The sequence below is a fragment of the Panulirus ornatus genome, chromosome 19 (genome assembly GCF_036320965.1).
Source record: "Panulirus ornatus isolate Po-2019 chromosome 19, ASM3632096v1, whole genome shotgun sequence".
Taxonomy (NCBI): Eukaryota; Metazoa; Arthropoda; class Malacostraca; order Decapoda; family Palinuridae; genus Panulirus; species Panulirus ornatus.
In genome coordinates this window covers 18,221,834-18,235,209 of record NC_092242.1, presented here as the reverse complement: position 1 = coordinate 18,235,209, position 13,376 = coordinate 18,221,834, and the positions used below count along the sequence as shown (strand labels likewise).

General features: G+C 40.1%; 1 protein-coding gene across 3 annotated transcripts in view; it reads right to left on the bottom strand.

The window, feature by feature from the left end:
• Synj (synaptojanin) overlaps nt 1–13,376 on the bottom strand; it is a 267,928-nt gene that overhangs the window by 128,992 nt on the left and 125,560 nt on the right. For all 3 annotated transcript variants that reach the window (XM_071673715.1, XM_071673717.1, XM_071673718.1), the window contains 3 exons: nt 11,370–11,600; nt 6,442–6,598; nt 4,724–4,906 (listed from right to left, as the gene is read on the bottom strand). In XM_071673715.1, the coding sequence (XP_071529816.1) occupies nt 4,724–4,906; nt 6,442–6,598; nt 11,370–11,600 (571 nt within the window). The remainder of the gene's footprint in view (nt 1–4,723; nt 4,907–6,441; nt 6,599–11,369; nt 11,601–13,376) is intronic.

The window sequence follows — 13,376 nt, the reverse complement described above, 5'->3', positions numbered from 1 at the left end:
TGCATTCACCTCCCTAACAACACCATCCACAAACAAATTAAACAACCATGGAGACATCATGCACCCCTGCCGCAAACCGGCTTTCACTGGGAACCAATCACTTTCCTCTCTTCCTCCTCGTACACATGCCTTACATCCTCAAGAAAAACTTTTCACTGCTTCTAGCAATTTACCTCCCACACCATGTACTCTTAATACCTTCCATAGAGCATCTCTATTAACTCTATCATATGCCTTCCCTATATCCATAAATGCTACATACAAATCCATTTGTTTTTTGGAGTATTTCTCACATACGTTCTTCAAAGCAAACACCTGATCCACACATCTTCTACCACTTCTGAAACCACACTGCTCTTCCCCAATCTGATGCTCTGTACATGCCTTCACCCTCTCAATCAATACCCTCCCATATAATTTGCCAGGAATACTCAACAAACTTATACCTCTGTAATTTGAACACTCGCCTTTATCCCCTTTGCCTTTGTACAATGGCACTACGCATGCAATTCGCCAATCCTCGGGTACTTCACCATGAGCCATACATACACTGAATATCCTCACCAACCAGTCAACAACACAGTCACCCCCTCTTTTTATAAATTCCACTGCAATAACATCCAAACCCACCGCCTTGCCAGCTTTCATCTTCAGCAAAGCTTTCACTACCTCTTCTCTGTTTACCAAACCATTCTCCCTGACCCTCTCACTTCACACACCACCTTGACCAAAATACTTATATCTGCCACTCTATCATCAAAAACATTCAACAAACCTTCAAAATACTCACTCCATCTCCTCACATTACCAATACTTGTTATAGCCTCCCCGTCAGCCCCCTTCACCGATGTTCCCATTTGTTCTCTTGTCTTACGCACTTTATCTACCTCCATCCAAAACATCGTTTTATTCTCCCTAAAATCTAATGATACTCTCTCAACATAACTCTCATTTGCCCTCTTTTTCACCTCTTGCACCTTTATCTTAACCTCCTGCCTCTTTCTTTTATACATCTCCCAGTCATTTACACTATTTCCCTGCAAAAACGTCCGAATGCCTCTCTTTCCTCGTTCACTAATGATCTTACTTCTTCATCCCACCACTCACTACCCTTTCTAATCTGCCCACCTCCCACGTTTCTCAAGCCACAAGCATTTTTTGTGCATGCCATCACTGCTTCCCTAAATGCACCCCATTCCTCCCCCACTCCCCTTACGTCCTTTATTCTCACCTTTTTCCATTCTGCACTCAGTCTTTCCTGGTACTTCCTCACACAAATCTCCTTCCCAAGCTCACTTACTCTCACCACTCTCTTTACCCCAACATTCTCTCTTTTCTGAAAACCTCTACAAATCTTCACCTTCGCCTCCACAAGATAATGATCAGACATCTCTCCACTTGCACCTCTCAGCACATTAACATCCAAAAGTTTCTCTTTCACGCGCCTATCAATTAACAAGCAATCCAATAATGCTCTCTGGCCATCTCTCCTATTTACATACGTATACTTATGTATATCTCTCTTTTTAAACCAGGTATTTCCAATCACCAGTCCTTTTTCAGCACATAAATCTACAAGCTCTTCACCATTTCCATTTACAACACTGAACACCCCATGCACACCAATTATTCCCTCAACTGCCACATCACTCACCTTTGCATTCAAATCACCCATCACTATAACCTGGTCTCGTGCATCAAAACTGTTAACACACTCACTCAGCTGCTCCTAAAACACTTGCCCCTCATGATCTTTCTTCTTATGCCCAGGTGCATGGGCACCAATAATCAAGCATCTCTCTCCATCAACTTTCAGTTTTACCCATATCAATCTAGAGTTTACTTTCTTACACTCTATCACATACTCCCACAACTCCTGCTTCAGGAGTAGTGCTACTCCTTCCTTTGCTCTTGTCCTCTCACCAACCCCTGACTTTACTCCCAAACCACTCTTCCCCTTTACCCTTGAGCTTAGTTTCATTATTCTATTAAAGGACCCAGTGACTCTTCTACGCAGTACTGCTCTCTCTCTTACATATCCTTCTTTACAGTACTGTTAAAGTTTATGAGAAAGCAAATGGACAACTTTCTACAGAGGGGAAATTTTCTAAGCGAAAGGCAACTCAGTTTTAGGGAAAGGAAGTTATGTGCAACAAAACTCTAAGATTTCTAAGAGAGAATGACAGTGTCTTAGACAACGAGGAGGGCTAGGTAGATTGTTTATTTTCAGAAAACATGTGACACAGTACTGCATGGTAGGCTGATTAAGAAGCTAGAATACCAGGCAACAATATGGTATAGACTCTTCCAATGAACAGATAATAATTCAAAGAAAAGGGGACAAAGGACACATGTCAGGAAGCCTTCTGCATTTGGGTCGTCACCAGTGGAGTGTCTTAGGGTTTTGTTCTGAAGGTATGCCACCTGAATACATTTGCATCAACTTCCAAAGGGACCTAAACAGATTCCAAAGTAGGTCTGATAAAAGTTTGATGGAATTCAACTAGAGCAAATGTAAAGTAATGAGGTTGGGACAAAGTGAAAGAAAGCCCCAATCTGATTATCATCTAGCAAGAAATGAGCTTCAAGATTGTGTGTGTGAGAAGGGCTTGGGAGTCAATGCTGTCCCTCACCTGTCGCCAGAGTCCCACATTGGAAAACAGTAAAGGAGGCAAACTGTTTTCTGGCAAATATCACAATACTTTTCAAGTATATGGATAGAGAAATATCTATCAAGCTATCTATATACTACATATGCCCAAAACTAGAATATGCTTCTCAAGTTTGGTCACTGCATCTAAAGAAGCACATAGAATTACATAGATACACAGACCACACAGACCCAAGGTCCAACTAACAGAGAAGGTCCAGATGAGGGCAACAAAGATGGTACCAGAATTAAGACAGCTAAGTTACAAAGAAAGGCTGAAGGCTTTAGATTTCTCCACCTTGGAAAAGACAAGAGTGAGAGGTGAACATGCCATGGCCTTTAAGTTTTTAAAATAGATCAATGCTGTGGACAGTGAACACTTTTTAGAGAGAAACAGGAGAGAGTAACGAAAGAACAGAACATCTTGTTACGAGTACTTTTATAATTCAAGAGTGGTGGATGAATGGAAAAGAATGACTGAAGATTTAGTTAATACAGACATACATAAATTAAAGAAGCTGTATGATAGTAAAGAATTTTCAAGAGATGGGGCCGGACAAATATAAAATTCCTTCCTCAAACAGAATGGATAAGTAATTATGAACAGGTAATCAATTACATTATTATCAATAACAGGTTGAGTATGGTAACACCTATAGCTCTAATATTAATCTAACTGCATTATCAACCCAACAAAGAAACATGCACATGAAAAGTTTTTTCTATTATTTTGCTTTGTCGCTGTCTCCCGCATTTGCGAGGTAGCACAGGGAAACAGACGAAAGAAATGGCCCAACCCACCCCCATACACATGTATATACATACACGTCCACACACGCAAATATACATAAATATACATCTCAATGTACACATATATATATACACACACACACAGACATATACATATATACACATGTACATAATTCATACTGTCTGCCTTTATTTATTCCCATCGCCACCTTGCCACACATGGAGTAACATCCCCTTCCCCCTCATGTGTGCGAGGTAGCACTAGGAAAAGACAACAGAGGCCCCATTCGTTCACACTCAGTCTCTAGCTGTCATGTAATAATGCCTGAAACCACAGCTCCCTTTCCACATCCAGGCCCCACAGAACTTTCCATGGTTTACCCCAGATGCTTCACATGCCCTGATTCAATCCATTGACAGCACATCGACCCCGGTATACCACATCGATCCAATTCACTCTATTCCTTGCCCGCCTTTCACCCTCATGCATGTTCAGGCCCCGATCACTCAAAATCTTTTTCACTCTATCTTTCCACCTCTAATTTGGTCTCCCACTTCTCCTTATTCCCTCCACCTCCGACACATATATCCAGGTGATAGAGTTTGGTAAAGTGTGTGAAAGAAGAAAGTTCAGAGTAAATGTGAATAAGAGCAAGGTTATTTGGTACAGTAGGGTTGAGGGTCAAGTCAATTGGGAGGAAAGTTTGAATGGAGAAAAACTGGAGGAAGTAAAGTGTTTTAGATACCTGGGAGTGGATCTGGCAGCAGATGGAACCATGGAAGCAGAAGTGAATCATAGGGTGGGGGAGGGGGCGAAAATCCTGGGAGCCTTGAAGAATGTTTGGAAGTCGAGAACATTATCTCGCAAAGCAAAAATGGCTATGTTTGAAGGAATAGTGGTTCCAACAATGTTGTATGGTTGCGAGGCGTGGGCTATGGATAGAGTTGTGCGCAGGAGGGTGGATGTGCTGGAATGAGATGTTTGAGGACAATATGTGGAGTGAGGTGGTTTGATCGAGTAAGTAATGTAAGGGTAAGAGAGATGTGTGGAAATAAAAAGAGCATGGTTGAGAGAGCAGAAGAGGGTGTTTTGAAATGGTTTGGTCACATGGAGAGAATGAGTGAGGAAAGATTGACCAAGAGGCACATGAAAAGTATGCAAGTAAATACTATGATCAAAGATCCCTCTGAATGCACTTGAATATATTTGTAAAGGAAGCTTTGTGTAAAACAATGAATGTAATTATACGTTCATTGGTAAAACCCTTAAACTTACTATAACCACAAAACATTCATGCTGAAAAAAAATCACCGTATACTCACAGCTCTGAACAGCATTCTTTTTTGAGTCGAGCAACCAATCATCCAAGGATAAGTGCTTGTACGCAAGGCTACGGAAGTGTTTTCCTCCGTTTACATTATAGGTTCCAACAGCCACTCTCAGAGGAATTGGTGATGTGTATTCTGTACTACGCTGACACAATTGGCGCAATACACTGATAGGGGCTGTTGAAAAGAAGAAAACAAATACTTTATGTTCTACATTATGAAGTTGAAAATGCAAGCATTTATACTATGGTTGGTAAACCATGAAAGCCTACTGCAAACTATAATTTTTCCAAGCTGCAAGAATTGATAATCATTCATTAATACTGATACAGAAAAAAATCTATAAACAACAATGAAGTATAGTGATTTCCTCCTACAACCACCAGAAAATATTCTGAACTGCCAGTGTTCTACCCATCTATCTCTCTATTATCTAGACTCTAATTCTGTTTTCATGAAATGGATCAATAATATTCAACTTCTTAATCTATACACATCCTGAACCCATATCTAGTGTGCTGAAGTGAACATGAATTTTCAAGCTGCGACATATAGGGAATTCTTATATTTTCTCTGAACAATAAAAAAAAAAAAAGGAAAGTGGGGTTTCATCACCATACTGTGCATCATTGCTATGGAAAGTTCTGTCAAATCTATAATGGAAGACAAAGAATATGGGTACCACTGGCTACAAACAAAGAAAAACTCAGAAAAGTGGTCAGCTCATCCCAAAACATTTACCTCTCTCCGGAGCTTAGTCCTCTTGTTTCTGGGTGCTTAAGCACTAATGATCACCCAACACTCATAATCTGCTTTACTTTTTAACCACATGAGTTTGGGGTTCACTTCATTACACTCTTATACATTCCCATATTCCCAAACTTCATCCTTCAGTGGCTGACTCAACCTGCAGACCAACTCAACCCCAGGTGACCAGTAATGCTTACTACTGCACCACAGAGACCATGCAGGTAATAAACCGGGTAACTTCATTATACAGTGATCATGGAACAGGATACTTTAAGTGCCCAGGAAAAGCATTACATTGCCCCTGGTCTGTACTAACTCATTATTAATGTGAATTCACAAATAAGCACATTCCATTCTAGGTGACAAGTTTGTCACAGATAGGCTGTTTCAAAATCTTAAAGATATGTAGATGCTGATCATTGACAGATTGATGAATTGTTCTCAACTCTGTAACAACCAGAGAACTGGGTAAGGTTAAAGCTTCAAAATGGTATCTAGCTGACTCAAACACTGCTCCAATGTCATAGAATATTTCTAAACATGGATACATAATGGAACACTGGGTGTGAAGTAACATCAAATGGCACAAAGTAATTATCATCCAACTCAATTTTGAACAAGCAGAAGGCTATCCAATCTTTAACCTCTTACAAGTAAAGGTGAGCTCTTCATAGATGTCACCATGAGCCAGAATAAGCAATTCCCTACCTGCTAGGGACACTACTATTAGCACATTTTTTACAACAATGTACATTTTTGTTTACACTGTATGCTAGATGATAAACATACACATCATTTGCAATTGTGTTTGAGCCATTAACTTTTGCTTTATACATTTAAACAAAAAGTTTACAAAATCTAGGGAACATCCTAGTATAACATCAAGCTCAGATATTGGATACCAAGAAAAAACATTTGAGGAAATGAACATCATTATCTTACTGCTATTAATACTCTCTTACCATATAGGTAGCTTGAAGGTAGCAATGATCTGGACAGTGCTGCCAGGTAATTATTAAGCAGATTCCCATGAAGGAGAATGTCAATAGCTTCCTGCTTGCTACTGTCTAGAAGATTGTTCTGGAATGTTCTTGCAGCTGATCTTGCTCCATCAATCAGCTAAGGAATGCATTTGCCATTGAGATACTGAATCAAATATATCAACATAATTCAAGCAAAAGTTATGTAAATCACTTTCTCATCTAATAACTTTGTTACTAAATATGACGTTAATTATTCGTAAAATGTCTGGCAAGTCTTTCATTAACAGGGTGGATCATGAAAACTTCCCTAAAAGTCAGTTTTAAGTTTATGAAAAGCATATTTCTGAGATAAACTTTAGAAAAACATGTTCTAAAGCTAAAATACTCACTTACCCATCATTCATATAATTTCATGAATACAACGAAGCCATATAGTAAACACATGACAAGAAATGCTGCAGTCACATAATACATGCAAAAAAAAATTGTCATAAAGAACAGTGTGAAAAAACTAACCAAAACACTTCTGTAATCATCTGCTCAAGCTGTGCCCATATGCCCAATCCATGATGTTAAGCTATCATGCTCCTTCTTTCAGCTGTTTACACAGCCAGTTTTGAACCCTTAGAGTATGTTGTGTGGTAAACCAAGCTGAGTAAAGTGGGATGGGCATGCATCAGGTGAAGGGTGAGCGCATAGTGTAAATGGGAAAGACACACAAAAAAGGGCCCATGTCTATGTCATCTCTTTTGAATTGAACTCTACTTATTCCTATTTATATCCTAAGAGTTTAAAGTAAGGAATATACAGTAATAAGGCTGTCTTCCATTCCTCCAATCCATCCAGCGACACCAACCAGCAGGAAAAAGAAATGAAAAGATATCATGCATTAGTTACGAAAGCATGCAAGAAATTCATCAGGATAAAACCAAAATACAAAACGCTACTAAAAAACCTTTCTATACTATCCCACCCTTTGTTGCATTGTAAGATATTATTAGGGTTTAGTGTGTGTAGGTGTGTGTGTGTGTGTGTGTGTGTGTGTGTGTGTGTGTGTGTGTGTGTGTGTGTGTGTAAGTATGTGTAAGTGTGTTTGTGTTTGTGTGTGTGTGTGTGTTTGTTTGTGTGTGTGTGTGTGTGTGTGTGTAAGTCTGTGTGTGTGTTTGTGTGTGTACTAACTTACCTAAAAGTACCCACAACAAGATTCAGCCATAATGACAAGGTTAGGGTGCAGCACTCACCACATGTCTTGCTTCTTCTTCTCAGCAGTCACCAGCATCACATAATCATCTGTTCTTGGTTCATTTAGAACTGATGTTAACCATATGTGAAGCATTCTTTTAAATGTTTCTATAGTCATTCCATATATGTTTCTCACTTCTCTTGACAGAACATAAAATAGTTGTTCCAGCTTCCTGTCTAGGCTGTCATGTATATGTCTGATATATTCTTGTAGTCTTGGAGACTTAAGAATTCTGCATCTTTCCTGCTGAGAGGCTTTAGAGCTTTTGCATCATCTGCAAACATATTCAGGTAGAAGACCATACTCTTAGGCAAGTCAGTCACATAGATCAAGAAGGGTAATGGTCCCAAAAGAGAACCCTGGGCCACTCCACTAGTGACCTCCATCCACATGGAGAAGGCTCCTCTGACATGCATTCTTTTTTCCTGTCTGGTATTCTAGCCTCTTAATCAGCCTCCCATGCTGTATTGTGTCAAATGCTTTCTGGTAGTCAAACTATAAACAATCTACTCAGCCTTCCCTTTTGTGCCAAGACAAAGCTCACTCTCTCAGAGAAATCAAAGAACTTTTTTAACACATGAACTTCTTTCATAAAACCATGTTGCTTCTAACTTAGGTAATCTATCCTCTTTAGAAAGTCATCCATTTGCTTACTGTTTAATGTTTCCAGTACCTTACACCACATTTGCCAAGGAGTTTTGTCTAGTTCAGCACCTCTTCTTTGTCTCCTTTATTACAGATGAGTTCTGTTTTCCTTTTTCCATTCCCCTGGCACTTTGCCTTTCTCCAGCAACATCTTGAACAGTATTTTAGGTCTGTCTAGAGTGTTTGCACACATCTTCAGCACATAAAATGAAATTCCATCTGGACCATAAGCTTTGTTAGGGTAAAGACCTTGTACATTTTATCAATGTCTTTTCTACATACCTCAACATTTTCTACTTCCTCCTCCTCATTCCATTTCAATAGCAATGGAGCTAAAGTGTCTTTTCCTGTGAAAACACTTTTCAACTTTTCATTTAGTTCCTCATATATCCTCACATCATCCCAACTATTTTTCTTTCTGACTCCCTTAGTCTGATTAGCTGCTCTTAAAGCCTACACAATACAGTACACAATGCAAGAAGGGAAGGAGAATTAGCCCTCCTGACATGGAATTCTGTTAAATTTCAGGAAATATTGGTAAATGGTGCCTACACATAATGGGGAAGATTACTTTCGGTAGGATTATTATCATATTATATTCTAAATTGCTGTTTCCCACATCTGCGAGGTAACAATCCCCCGAAGAAATGTAACAATGCAGATATTATATAACACAAGCAAATCCAAGCAACTATAAAGAACCCTCAGTGGGAGCAAAGCCAAAGTCTTTTTCCCATTTTAAGTCTTTCATGAAAGAGTGATGTCAATTTTTACCTCTCTACATTTCTTCATTTTTCTGACTTCCATCCACATTTTCTTTTTCCCCAGTAAGAGTTCTGCCTCCCTATACGTTTTATCACTGAAAGACATCTAAGTCACATCGACCATGTGCGAAGTTTGATTGCTATCCTTCTTGCAAAATTAATTTTACATTCTACACACAGACACACAGATATATTAAAAAAGGGGGTGACTGTATTGTTGACTGGTTGGTAAGTTATTTAATGTATGTATGATTCATGGTGAGGTGCCTGAGGATTGGCGGAATGCGTGCATTGTGCCATTGTACAAAGGCAAAGGGGATAAGAGTGAGTGCTCAAATTACAGAGGTATAAGTTTGTTGAGTATTCCTGGGAAATTATATGGGAGGGTATTGATTGAGAGGGTGAAGGCATGTACAGAGCATCAGATTGGGGAAGAGCAGTGTGGTTTCAGAAGTGGTAGAGGATGTGTGGATCAGGTGTTTGCTTTGAAGAATGTATGTGAGAAATACTTAGAAAAGCAAATGGATTTGTATGTAGCATTTATGGATCTGGAGAAGGCATACGATAGAGTTGATAGAGATGCTCTGTGGAAGGTACTAAGAATATATGGTGTGGCAGGCAAGTTGTTAGAAGCAGTGAAAAGTTTTTATCGAGGATGTAAGGCATGTGTACGTGTAGGAAGAGAGGAAAGTGATTGGTTCTCAGTGAATGTAGGTTTGCGGCAGGGGTGTGTGATGTCTCCATGGTTGTTTAATTTGTTAATGGATGGGGTTGTTAGGGAGGTGAATGCAAGAGTTTTGGAAAGAGGGGCAAGTATGCAGTCTGTTGTGGATGAGAGAGCTTGGGAAGTGAGTCAGTTGTCGTTTGCTGATGATACAGCGCTGGTGGCTGATTCATGTGAGAAACTGCAGAAGCTGGTGACTGAGTTTGGTAAAGTGTGTGAAAGAAGAAAGTTAAGAGTAAATGTGAATAAGAGCAAGGTTATTAGGTACAGTAGGGTTGAGGGTCAAGTCAATTGGGAGGTAAGTTTGAATGGAGAAAAACTGGAGGAAGTAAAGTGTTTTAGATATCTGGGAGTGGATCTGGCAGCGGATGGAACCATGGAAGCGGAAGTGAATCATAGGGTGGGGGAGGGGACGAAAATCCTGGGAGCCTTTTAGAATGTTTGGAAGTCGAGAACATTATCTCGGAAAGCAAAAATGGGTATGTTTGAAGGAATAGTGGTTCCAACAATGTTATATGGTTGCGAGGCGTGGGCTATGGATAGAGTTGTGCGCAGGAGGGTGGATGTGCTGGAAATGAGATGTTTGAGGACAATGTGTGGTGTGAGGTGGTTTGATCGAGTAAGTAATGTAAGGGTAAGAGAGATGTGTGGAAATAAAAAGAGTGTGGTTGAGAGAGCAGAAGAGGGTGTTTTGAAATGGTTTGGGCACATGGAAAGAATGAGTGAGGAAAGATTGACCAAGAGGATATATGTGTCGGAGGTGGAGGGAACGAGGAGAAGTGGGAGACCAAACTGGAGGTGGAAAGATGGAGTGAAAAAGATTTTGAGTGACTGGGGCCTGAACATGCAGGAGGGTGAAAGGTGGGCAAGGAATAGAGTGAATTGGATCGATGTGGTATACTGGGGTTGACGTGCTGTCAATGGATTGAATCAGGGCATGTGAAGCGTCTGGGGTAAACCATGGAAAGTTCTGTGGGGCCTGGATGTGGAAAGGGAGCTGTGGTTTCAGGCATTATTACATGACAGCTAGAGACTGAGTGTGAACGAATGGGGCCTTTGTTGTCTTTTCCTAGCGCTACCTCGTACACATGAGGGGGGAGGGGGATGTTATTCTATGTGTGGCGAGGTGGCGATGGAAATAAATAAAGGCAGACAGTATGAATAATGTACATGTGTATATATGTATATATCTGTGTGTGTATATATATGTGTACATTGAGATGTATAGGTATGTATATTTGCGTGTGCGGACGTGTATGTATATACATGTGTATGGGGGTGGGTTGGGCCATTTCTTTCGTCTGTTTCCTTGCGCTACCTCACAAACGCGGGAGACCGGCAAAAAAAAAATAATAATAATAAAACGCACAGACTATACACAAATCTTTAAGACTGTATGCCTACTGCCTAAACATGAAAAATTTCGAAGCTCAAACATCAAAATAAGCCTGAAAATGTGATGTACTGTATTGAATATTGCAAAAAATAATTATAGCACAAAAATATAAAATGAAAGAAAATATAACTTTACCTTTGAACCTTGTAGAGCTCCGGTTCCTGCATATATCTGACTAATGCGATTACCATTATCCTTCCACATTTCCTCCAGCTTGCTTGTAAACCGCTGAACAATGACTCCATTATTTGATACTCCAAGATCTTCTAACATCTTGTTAAGGCAATCTATGCCAAGGAAAGTTTGAACTCTATTTGTTCGGTCAAGGCAATCCAGGCAATTTGTTCTCATTGTGCCTCGCTGTAGCTGCAGACAATAATGAAAAAGAAAAAAAAATTATTTCTGAGCACATGATATTTATTTCTGATCAGAAACTGCTTAAAAGGCATTTGATTATCCTAATTTTTCTTTGAATATAGTTGGGTAACATTGTGAAAGAATATATACTGTCTAGTTGGGCAACAATTTACAAAATAAAAAATTTCTTCAACCATCTTTACTTGGTGTTGGGTGCTACAGTACACTTAAAGTTTTTTTTTTTTTTTTGCTTTGTCGCTGTCTCCCGCGTTTGCGAGGTAGCGCAAGGAAACAGACGAAAGAAATGGCCCAACCCACCCCTATACACATGTATATACATACACCCACACACGCAAATATACATACCTACACAGCTTTCCATGGTTTACCCCAGACACTTCACATGCCTTGATTCAATCCACTGACAGCACGTCAACCCCGGTATACCACATCGCTCCAATTCACTCTATTCCTTGCCCTCCTTTCACCCTCCTGCATGTCCAGGCCCAGATCACACAAAATCTTTTTCACTCCATCTTTCCACCTCCAATTTGGTCTCCCTCTTCTCCTCGTTCCCTCCACCTCCGACACATATATCCTCTTGGTCAATCTTTCCTCACTCATTCTCTCCATGTGCCCAAACCATTTCAAAACACCCTCTTCTGCTCTCTCAACCACGCTCTTTTTATTTCCACACATCTCTCTTACCCTTACGTTACTTAAAGTATTTTTCTTTTTCTTTCTTTCATACTTGTCCATAATTTTCCCATATTAGTGAGGCAGTGCAAAGAACAGATGAAGAAAAGGTCTCATTTTCTCACATACATTCTCTAACTGTCATGTGTAATGCATCAAAACCACAGTCTCCCTACCCTGAACCAGGCCACCAAAAGCCTTTCTGAGGTTTCCCCCCATCTGCTTCAAAAGCCCTGCTTCAGTCCACTGACAGCTTGTTCCCCCTTTAAATAACATCACTCCAATTCAATCCACCTCATGCATTCCTTTCACCCTAAAGGATGTTCCGTCCCCAAAGGTTACAAATCATTTTCAATCTAGCATTCCATCTCCAGTTTGGTCTACCCATTCTCCTTGTCCCCTTCACTTCTGACACATTTATCCTCTTTGCCCACCTCTCCTTACTCATTCTCACATGTCCGTACCATTTCAGCACAACCTCTTCAGCTCTTTCAAACATACTCTTCTTACTACCACACCTCTCACTTACCCTACCATCACTTACTCAATAAACCCTCCTCACCAAACATTATCCTCAAACTCTTAATTTCCAACATATTCTCCCTCCTCTGTACATTCTTATCCATAGCTCATGCTTCACATCCACAAAAGATTTTTGTAAGTGCTATACCTTCAAGCATATCCATTTTTGCCCCTCCAGAAAGTGACCTCACTCTACAATTTATTTCCTTTATTTTTTCTCGATTCAAATTCATACACCAGCTGACCTCTCTCTCTCTGATCTGCTAAACCTAATAACCTTGCTTTTTTCTTTATACTTGATGGATGTTTCCCGCATTAGTGAGGTAGCGCCAGGAAACAGACTAAGAAAGACACATCCATTCACATACACATTTTTTTTCATACTACTCGCCATTTCCCGCATTAGTGAGGTAGCATTAAGAATAGAGGACCGAGCCTTTGAGGGAATATCCTCACTTGGCCCCCTCCTCTGTTCCTTCTTTAGGAAAACTAAAAATGAGAGGGGAGGATTTCCAGCCCCCCGCTCCCTTCCCTTTTAGTCGCCTTCTATGACGCGCAGGGAATACA